Source organism: Rhinoderma darwinii, chromosome 3, assembly GCF_050947455.1.
Source record: "Rhinoderma darwinii isolate aRhiDar2 chromosome 3, aRhiDar2.hap1, whole genome shotgun sequence".
NCBI classification, from domain to species: Eukaryota; Metazoa; Chordata; class Amphibia; order Anura; family Rhinodermatidae; genus Rhinoderma; species Rhinoderma darwinii.
The window spans coordinates 161,036,175-161,046,841 of record NC_134689.1 but is presented as its reverse complement, the minus strand read 5'-3'; the positions used below and the strand labels follow the sequence as shown (position 1 = coordinate 161,046,841).

Genomic DNA, 10,667 nt, shown 5'->3' with positions numbered 1-10,667 from the left:
CACATGCGGCTCTACTGCGCTCGTGGACTAAAACACACGCCCTAGAAGCAAAGAAGCACCTAGTGCATTTTGAGGCCTCTTTTTTATTAGAATATATTTTAGGCATCATGCCAGGTTTGAAAAGGTGTTGAGGTGCCAAAACAGTAGGAATCCCCCAATAGTGAAACTATTTTGGAAACTACACCCCTCAAGGAATTCATTTATGGTTGTTGTTACCATTTTGACCGCACAGTTTTTACACAACACCTATTTGAATTAGGCTGTGAAATAAAAAAAAAAAAATTTTTTCCAATAAAATGTTATTTGTGATCAAAATTTCTTATTTTCACAGGGAAAAAAATACCCCATTTTGTTGCCCAATTTGTTCTTAGTGCAGCAATACCCCATTTGTGGTGATAAACTGCCGTTTGGGCCCATGGGAGGTCTCAGAAGGAAAGGAGCGCTATGTGTTCTTTGGAGTCGATTTTGCTGGATTGGTTTTCGGGTGCCATGTCGCATTTGCAGAGCCCCAGAGGTATCAAAGAAATGGAAACCCACCAGAAGTGACCCCATTTTGGAAACTAAACACCTCAAGGAATTAATTTGTGGGTGTTGTGACCATTTAGACCCCACAGTTTTTTCACAGAATTTATTTGAATTGGGCTGTGAATTAAAAAAATTTTTTTTCCAATAAGATGTAGCTTTGGCTCAAAAGTTCTTATTTTCACAAGGAATAAAGTACCCCATTTTGTTGCCCAATTTGTCCTGAGTGCGGCAATACCCCATATGTGGTGATAAACTGCCGCTTGGGCCCATGGGAGGGCTCAGAAGGAAAGGACCACGTAGCACATACGCATTGTACAATGCCATCTATATGATGTGCACGGCCAACTTCTTATACCACACCGCATGGCACTGTAGGGCTTCAGGACTTGATCTGACAAGTTCACCCCTCCCATGTACCTACTGTAGTCCAGGATGCAGTCTGGTTTGGGGGTCTCTGCACTGGTACCTCGTACAGGTACATGGGTACTGGTGTGGCTGCTAGATTGTGCCCAGCTCTCACGCCTTCTGAGTGTTTGCCCAAGCAGAGTCTTAGGGAGGCCTCTCAGATTTCTTCTAGCAGTGCTGCATGCCGCAGTACTTCTGGAAGCGAGGCACTTGAAGAGTGGGATGCTGGTATAAAAATTATCCAGGTAGAGGTGGTAACCCTGGTCCAGTAGTGGGTGCACCAAATCCCACACAATTTTTGCTTTAATTCCCAGTAAGGGGGGGGGGGGCATTCCGGGGGCTGAATACTTCTGTCCTTCGCTTCATATATCCTAAATTTGTAGGTATACCCTGATGCACTCTCGCACAGCTTATACATCTTCACGCCATACCTTGCCCTCTTACTCGGCAACTACTGGCGGAATTGAAGCCTCCCTTTAATTTGTACCAAGGACTCATCAATAGAAATACAATTCTCGGGGGTGTATGCTTTGAAAACCTGGCACTGAAATGGTCTAATAGGGGTCTCCCCGTTTTCCAGAATTTAAAGCAAAGTAGAGGCGAAATTGACATATTTAATTTTTTTGTCAGGAAATCCTTTTTATTCAATTTTTTTTATGTAAAACGGAAGGTTTTACCCAAATAACGCAACTCAATACTTATTGCCCAGATTCTCCAGTTGTGAGAAATATCCCACATGTGGCCCTAGTGTGGTAATGGACTAAAGCACCGGCCTCCGAAGCAAAGGACCACCTAGAGGATTATGAGGCCTCCTTTTAATTAGGTACCATGTCCGGTTTGAGAGGTCTTGTGTTGCCAAAACAGTGGAAACCCCCAAAAAGTTACCCCATTTTTGAAACTAGACACCTTGAGGAATTCATTGTAGTTTTCATGGGGTGCATGCAACTTTTTCATCCGTTTTTGTTCTATTTTTAAGGGCATGGCCAGACGTGGCCTATTTCTGCAGACACTGTCCGCATCAATGCCGCACATAATCTGCGTTGCAGATTCTGTTGCGGCTTTGCCTAAAATCGGCATTAAATTGATGCGGATTAGCCATTGCGTATTCAGATGAAGAGTGCTTCCTTCTCTTTATCACTGCAGGATAGAGAGAAGGGACAGCCCTTTCCATAGTAAAAGTAAAAGAAATTCATACTTACCCGGCCGTTGTCTTGGTGACGCGTCCCTTTTTCGACATCCAGCCCGACTTCCCTGGATGATACGGCAGTCCATGTGACCGCTGCAGCCTGTGATTGGCCTGTGATTGGCTGCAGCCATCACTTGGACTGAAACGTCATCCCGGGAGGCCGGACTGGAGGAAGAAGCAGGGAGTTCTCGGTAAGTAGGAACTTCTATTTTTTTTTACACGTTGATCTATATTGTGATCGGAAATCACTGTCCAGGGTGCTGAAACAGTTACTGCCGATAGTTTAACACTTTCAGCACCCTGGACAATGACTATCTCCTGACGTCGCCTAGCTCCCGTAATAACGGGTGCACACACGTAGTCACCTGTAATTACGGGAGCCCCATTGACTTCTATGGGCCTGCCCGTGCCGTAATAATGACCCATGATTACGGGCGTTTTTACGTTAGTGTGCATGGGGCCTCAGTCTGGCTATAGACCTAGAAATACATAGGTCCAGCCAGAATGAAGAAATGTCATGTTCGTAAAACCAATACGCTACGCAACACACATAACATCTGCGTATTTCATTGCGGAATTTTGAATCTCCATTGAAGTCAATGGAGAAATTCCGCAAAGAGTCCGCAACAATTCCGCTACACGTCCGCAACAGCCAGTGTATGCTGCAGACACCAAATTCCGCACCGCCGCCTATGGTCTGCAGCGGAGTTTTCCGCAACATGTGCACGAACCTAACTAAAAAGCAGTGGAAAGCAATGGAGAAAATGGCTGCAGCGGAATTCCAGGGCAATTCCGCCACGTTTGGCCATGCTCAGAGTCGTGGTGACTAAAAAACATCAATTCTACTATTGATTTTATTAAAAAAAAATTTTACAGTGTTCACCGTGCGCTATAAATTACATATTCACTTTATTCTGCATGGCGTTACGATTACGGCGATACCATATGTTTATAGTTTTGTTATGTCTTATGGCCTTTGCACAATAAAATACTTTTTGTAAAAAATAATTTACTTTTTGGTTACCTTTTTGTAAGAGCCATAACTTTTTTATTTTTCCATCAATAAAGCCGTGCGAGGACTTATTTTTTGCGTAACGAACTGTAGTTTTGATCAGTACCGTTTTTAGGTACATGCTACATTTTTATCTCTTTTTATTCCATTTTTTGGGAAGTGAAGTAACCAAAAAATTGTGATTCTGGTATGGTTTATTATTATTTTGTTTTATGGCGTTCACCCCGCGGGATAAATAACTAAATACCCATCTGTTTAAACCACCAGCAGCTGCCTGATAACCTCAAGACTGCAAGTAGGAGGTAAAGGACCTGTGGTGACATCAGTCACATGATTAAGGTCCTGGAGGCTGTAACTAAGTAGAAGCACCACAGAGGAAGAGGCTCTGGCAAGTGTGGTATGTCTATATAGGGAACATTGTGTAAGTCTATATAGTGTGTGTATAGTGTAAATCTATATAGTGTGTGTGTATAATGTAAGTCTATATAGTGTGTGCTGTGTGTATAATGTAAGTCTATATAGTGTGTGCTGTGTGTATAATGTAAGTCTACATAGTGTGTATGTATGTGTGTGTGTGTGTATAGTGTATATAGTGTAAGTCTATATAGTGTGTGTAGTGTATATAGTGTAAGTCTACATAATGTGTGCTGTGTGTATAATGTAAATCTATATAGCGTGTGTATAGCGTATATAGTGTAAGTCTATATAGTGTGTGTAGTGTATATAGTGTAAGTCTATATAGTGTGTGTAGTGTATATAGTGTAAGTCTATGTAGTGTGTGTATAGTGTATATAGTGTAAGTCTATAGTGTGTGTATAGTGTATATAATGTAAGACTATATAGTGTGTGTGTGTGTGTGTGTGTGTGTGTGTGTGTATAGTGTATATAGTGTAAGTCTATATAGTGTGTATAGTGTATATAATGCAAGTCTATATAGTGTGTATAGTGTATATAATGTAAGTCTATATAGTGTGTGTGTATAGTGTATATAGTTTGTCTATATAGTGTGTGCTGTGTGTATAATGTAAGTCTATATAGTGTGTGTATAATGTAAGTCTATATAGTGTGTGTATAGTGTATATAGTGTAAGTCTATATAGTATATAGAGTTTATAGTGTGTATAATGTAAGTCTATATAGTGTAAGTGTGTGTGTAGTGTGTGTATATAGTGTGTGGTTTGAAAATATATAGTGTGTGGTGTTAGTGTGATTTGTACATAGGGTGTTTAGTTTCAACATTTTTGTGTGTGAAATTATTTCCCACCCATAGAGCCCTCTGCAGTAAGTTAAATGCTCAGAACCCCCCTGCAGTATAATCTCCCCCATAGAGCCCTCAGTAATTATTACACTGCAAGGGGGGGTCAGAGCGTCTGAATGACTGCTGAGGGTTCTATGGGGGGATAACTCCTTCCCCCCAGAGCCATAAGAGTCAGACCCTCCCATAGAGCACTCAGCAGTCAGTCAGACGCACTGGGGAAGGGTGTCTGACTGCTTAAATGGTAACTAAATGTTTTTAAAAAAATTACATGTCATAGTGACATGTCAAAAGTTCTGATTGGTCGGGGTCCGGGCACTGAGACCCCAAAAATCGCTAAAACAAAGTGGCAGAAGCGCTCAGGTGAGTGATGAACCACTTTGTTTCTGATCATCTTTCCTCTGATAGCCAAGAAAGCGGTGTACGGGCTCAATAGAAAGTCTATTAGTCCGTACACCGCTCCATGGAAAGATGATCAGAAATTAAGTGGAACAATGCTTACCTGAGCACTTCTGCAACTTTGTTTTAGTGATCGGTGGAGGTCCCAGTGCTCGGACCCCCATCGATCAAAACTTCTGACATATCACTATGACAAGCCAAAAAGTCTTTTTTTACCCAGGACTAATAGACAAATGTGTGTTACCATTCCCATTGTCAAGAGGATGTGTGATACACTGTGATACTGTCAGCGATGGTTGGAGACTGTCAGTATGTAGGGATACAGCCCTTTGACAAGGGGAATCGTAACACTCATTTGTCAATGCTCACACAGAAAGGTGGTGTTTAGACACGGTGTGGCAAGGTGGTGGTGGAGAAGGTGGGCCAAAGTTTGTCGAACAGCCCAGGGCCTATGGTCTACTTAATCCACCACTAGGTAGGATTATAGGTTGGACTTGATGAATCTGTGTCTCTTTCAGGCTTATCAACTATGTAACTACGTAATACAACCCATTTTACTGCTAACATGTATCTATGGAGAATTCACTGCTGTATGCTTGATTTTACATCTGTCTGCACTGGGTGTGGCTGAATTGGCTGAACTTACTAAATAAAATGAATCTAAATCATGACCTCCTTTTTGGAAATTAAGTGTAGCTTATTTTAAGAAAATTACAAAATATGAAATGTGCTTCTAGTAATTCAAACAAGTTCAACATTAACATTCAATTAAAAAAAAAAAAAACAAGAAATGTTTTCATTAATTTTCCAAAGTACTGACAAAGGCATATTAGAAAAGCAATATAAATCATTTAATATGCATGTATATATTACATTGTTTAACTCTCAAAATATTTTGTCGTTTTTTAATAGAAATATCAATCACTGCTAGACAATCTGCATACTAATACAATGAGGTTCTGCATATTTGCAATGCTAGTTGTCCTAAGATGTTTTATCCTTCATCTTGAGTTCTTTATTACACTGATTGTCTTATATATATATATATATATGTATATAGTCATTGTGCTTTTTGCATAATGCCCCTCTTGATGTAGCGGCAATTCAAATACAAAACCTGGACAGTAAAGGTAAGCATGCTGGAGTACACAGGCAGACTACACGACCATGCACAAAATATAGTTTGAAAACAGTAATATCAACATGCGTATGTATGTAATGTTTTCCCAGGAAGCCAGGATGTTGTCCCAAAGTCTTTTATAGTCATTTTTCTTGAAAAAGTTTCTTCTGGTTTGAAAAAGAGCCAAGTGCAAAAATATAGTAGGTCACATTGTGCCCTATTTTGCTGTTTTCAATAAATTTTACAGCATGCATTCTGGTCTTTTCCAAGAAATGGTACTCTGAAATACTGGATCAATACTTGGAGGTTTCAAAGTTTATTGCTTCAGTGTTTTCCTTAACCACTGAAACAGTTCTTCCCTGTAGAGGAGTTGCCATCGTACATTTGCATCTACAGTTTCCAGTGCTCGAGACAGAGGAGCCACTGCTGATCCAACTTTATGAAGTTGTATAAAACTCTTCAGCTGGAAAATACAACAAATAAAATGAATGATCAAATGAGTAGGTATTGGTGTATAAATTCAAAATAGTGACAGCATGTTATAACTAAATGGAATGTATCACCAGAAAAGTACATATTTCAATCAGATTTGTATTATGAACAGTTTTTAACAATGGTGGTATTTTTTGTATGTGACTATCCACTGTCCACTATCCAAAAAAACAAACAACATTTTTTTCCCTATTTCCTACATCCCACATGGCAGCTTTTCTGTGTAGACTGGGATAGCGTTAGCAGATAGTAGGGGCTTTAATGAGAACTCTTTTGTAGTGCTGGAGGTCTAGATTAGGAAGCATAGCAACACTATACACACAGATAAAATATTTCCCCCCTGTCCTGTCATCCTCTGGTCCCTGGGGCAGGGGCTGTTATTAATGGAGAATGGAGCAATCTATTACATTTCTCTGTCAATAAACTTCTATTAATTTCAGCTACCATAAAGTGCACATACCCTGCAGTACTGTCTATACAGAGAATGCAGCAATGATATGAGTGTGTGTGTGTGTGCGTGCGTGCGTGCGTGTGTGTGTGTGTGTGTGCAAGTTTTTAAACGTACAATTCTACATTCTTAAATCTAGTTCATGAAAGTAATATTAAATGCATGAAATATTCTCTTCCAGTGCGACAAAGGAAAGAGATTCCTCAGCACTGGACCACCAAGGGGTGCACGCCTCTATGGGAGCTGGTCCATGGTCCTCAATATCGGGCAAACAAGAATTGACAAGAAGGCAGCATTTCAGCATTTCCAAAAATATAACAGCCTTTAATCACCTATGCGACGTTTCAGTCCAACAAGCCTTGAGGCTTGAGAAAGGTCTTGTTGGACTGAAACGTCGCATGGGTGATTAAAGGCTGTTATATTTTTGGAAGTGCTGCCTCCTTGTCTATTCTTGTTTGCCATTCTCTTCCAATGAACACTTAACATAGGAAATATGCAAGAAAAAAAACTGCTATAGAAACTAATATAAGGTGCTATGCCTAAACCAGGCCTGTAGTGGTCATTATTTTCTAAAAAATGCAGAAAAAAGCATTTCCTCTACAGTTTTTATTATTTTGTTTACACCGTACACCAATCATCATAAACGATGTTATATATTTATTGTATGGGCTGTTTCGGTCAGGCAGATTTTTTTATTTTACTGATGTTTTTTTAACATTACTGTAATGATGGGGTAGGGAAACGGACAAGTGAGCCCTAATCTACCCGCCACTCTGTCCCTGCCTACTTGCAACAACCCGCCCTAGGCGACGGGGTACAACTGGGCGGCGGTCCCTACGCTCAGTAAGTGCACGAGACAAACAGACAAGGCAACACAAAGCAAAGGGAAATGGGGCAGTTGCCCATGGCAGCACCGTGAGCAACAAGAGTGGTGAACGAGCCGAGTCCAACCAGAAATGCACGAGGTACCAAATGCAGAGCAGGAGAGTAGTCAGTAAGCCAGGGTCAGTATGGAGCAGGATCAAATAGTTAGAAGCTGTAGCTGGGCCAGGAAACCACACGAGAAGAATCACAAGCAAAGGAGGAACAGGAAAGGCAGGTATAAATAGACAGAGGGCGGGAGCTAGCTCCGTCTGGCCAGGCTGCGATAGGCTCTCCCACTCCTAAGCCTGCCATCCTGAGTGGTGGAAGATGGAGTCAGTCTCAGAGACATAGACTCGGTGCAGACTGATTACCTATGGGCGTATACACAGAAGTTGTGCCTGGCAGATCCTTTACAGTACCCCCCCTTTTATGAGGGGCCACCGGACCCTTTCTAAGTGGACCTGGTTTATTGGGGAAACGAAGGTGGAACTTCCTGACCAATACCCCAGCGTGAACATCCCGGGCGGGTACCCAAGTCCTCTCCTCAGGCCCGTATCCTCTCCAATGGACCAGGTACTGGAGGGAGCCTTGGACCATCTTGCTGTCCACAATCTTGGCCACCTCGAATTCCAACCCCTCAGGGGTGAGAACGGGAACAGGAGGTTTCCTTGAGGGAGCCAAGGACGGGGAGCAGCGTTTAAGGAGGGAGGCATGAAACACGTCGTGTATTCGAAAAGATGGGGGCAACTCCAGTCGGAAGGAGACAGGATTGAGGACTTCAATGACCTTATACGGCCCAATAAACCGGGGAGTAAACTTCTTGGACGGGACCTTAAGGCGCAAGTTCCTAGACGATAACCACACCAGATCCCCGACCATAAATAAGGGGTTAGCAGAACGTCTTCTATCAGCCTGAGTTTTTTGTACGCTCTGGGACGCCTCTAGGTTCTTCTGAACCTGGGCCCAGACTGTGCACAGTTCCCGATGAACGACCTCTACCTCGGGATTGTTGGAACTACCAGGTGAAACGGAGGAGAACCGTGGATTAAACCCAAAATTACAGAAAAAGGGGGAGACCCCTGACAAGTTACTGACCCGGTTATTAAGGGAAAATTCGGCGAGGGGAATGAATGAGACCCAATCATATTGACAGTCAGAGATAAAACACCTTAAATATTGTTCTAGAGATTGATTAGTCCTCTCGGTTTGACCATTAGTTTCAGGATGGAAGGCAGAGGAGAAGGACAGATCAATCTCCAACTTTTTACAGAAGGCTCTCCAAAACAATGAAACAAATTGTAGCCCTCTGTCCGAAACAATATTGACAGGGACCCCATGGAGACGCAGGATGTGTTTGACAAACAATGTAGCTAACGTCTTGGCATTGGGTAGTTTCTTGAGGGGCACAAAGTGGCACATCTTACTGAAGTGGTCTACTACCACCCACACCACAGACTTGCCTTGAGATGGAGGCAAATCGGTGATAAAATCCATGGAGATATGGGTCCAAGGTCTCTGGGGAATGGGCAAAGAAAGTAGTAAGCCCGCTGGTCGGGACCTGGGAGTCTTGGACCTAGCACAAACCTCACAAGCGGCGATGTAGGCATTAACATCTTTAGGCAACCCAGGCCACCAATAGTTTCTGGCAATGAGGTGTTTGGTACCCAGGACGCCTGGATGACCAGATAGTGCGGAGTCATGATTTTCCCTAAGTACCCTTAGCCGGTATTGCAGGGGAACAAACAGCTTGTCCTCAGGAAGGTTCCCTGGAGCTGAACCTTGATCAGCCGCAATTTCAGAGACTAAATCAGAATCAATAGAAGAAATGATTATACCAGGAGGCAAAATACAAGCAGGATCTTCCTCCGAAGGAGGGCTGGCCATGAAGCTACACGTCAGTGCATCGGCCTTAATATTTTTAGACCCAGCCCTATAGGTAACCAAAAAGTTGAATCTGGTAAAAAATAGCGCCCATCGAGCTTGTCTCGGGTTTAGCCTCCGGGCAGATTCTAGGAAAACCAGATTCTTGTGGTCGGTAAGGACCGTTACCTGGTGCCTAGCCCCCTCCAGGAAGTGGCGCCACTCTTCAAATGCCCATTTAATGGCTAAGAGTTCGCGGTTGCCAATATCATAGTTACTCTCAGTGGGCGAAAACTTCCTGGAGAAGTAGGCACAGGGACGGAGATGGGTGAGGGACCTGGTACCCTGGGACAAGACAGCCCCAACTCCCACCTCAGATGCGTCAACTTCCACGATAAATGGCTCCATTTGGTTGGGCTGAACCAGCACCGGGGCCGAGATAAAGCACTTCTTAAGGACCTCAAAAGCCTGGACAGCCTCAGGGGGCCAGTGGAGGAGATCAGCACCTTTGCGAGTGAGGTCCGTAAGAGGCTTAGCGATGACCGAGAAGTTAGCAATAAATCTCCTGTAATAATTAGCGAAGCCCAAGAAACACTGTAACGCCTTCAGGGAACAGGTTGTACCCATTCCGCCACAGCCTGGACCTTGGCGGGGTCCATGCGGAATTCATGAGGAGTGAGGATTTGACCCAAAAATGGTATCTCCTGTACCCCAAACACACATTTTTCAGTTTTTGCAAACAGTTTGTTTTCCCGAAGGACCTGGAGCACCTTCCTGACATGCTCAATGTGGGAGGACCAGTCCTTGGAAAACACCAGTATGTCATCAAGGTACACTACAAGAAATACTCCCAGGTAATCTCTTAAAATCTCATTTATGAAATTCTGGAAGACCGCAGGAGCATTACACAACCCAAAGGGCATGACGAGGTATTCGAAATGACCTTCGGGCGTGTTAAACGCAGTCTTCCGCTCATCCCCCTCTTTGACGCGGATAAGGTTATACGCCCCCCGTAGATCAAACTTAGAGAATCATTGGGCCCCCTGAACCTGATTAAAGAGATCAGGAATCAAAGGAAGGGGATACTGGTTCCTTACAGTGA

At 43.1% G+C, this 10,667-nt stretch overlaps 1 protein-coding gene across 1 annotated transcript in view; it reads right to left on the bottom strand.

Moving 5' to 3' along the window:
* Nucleotides 1-5,643: 5,643 nt before the first annotated feature.
* Nucleotides 5,644-10,667, bottom strand: part of TRHDE (thyrotropin releasing hormone degrading enzyme) — a 728,548-nt gene continuing 723,524 nt past the window's right edge. Inside the window, exon 19 of the mRNA XM_075856965.1 lies at nucleotides 5,644-6,364. Coding sequence (XP_075713080.1) covers nucleotides 6,218-6,364 — 147 coding nt within the window. The 3' untranslated portion in view covers nucleotides 5,644-6,217. The remainder of the gene's footprint in view (nucleotides 6,365-10,667) is intronic.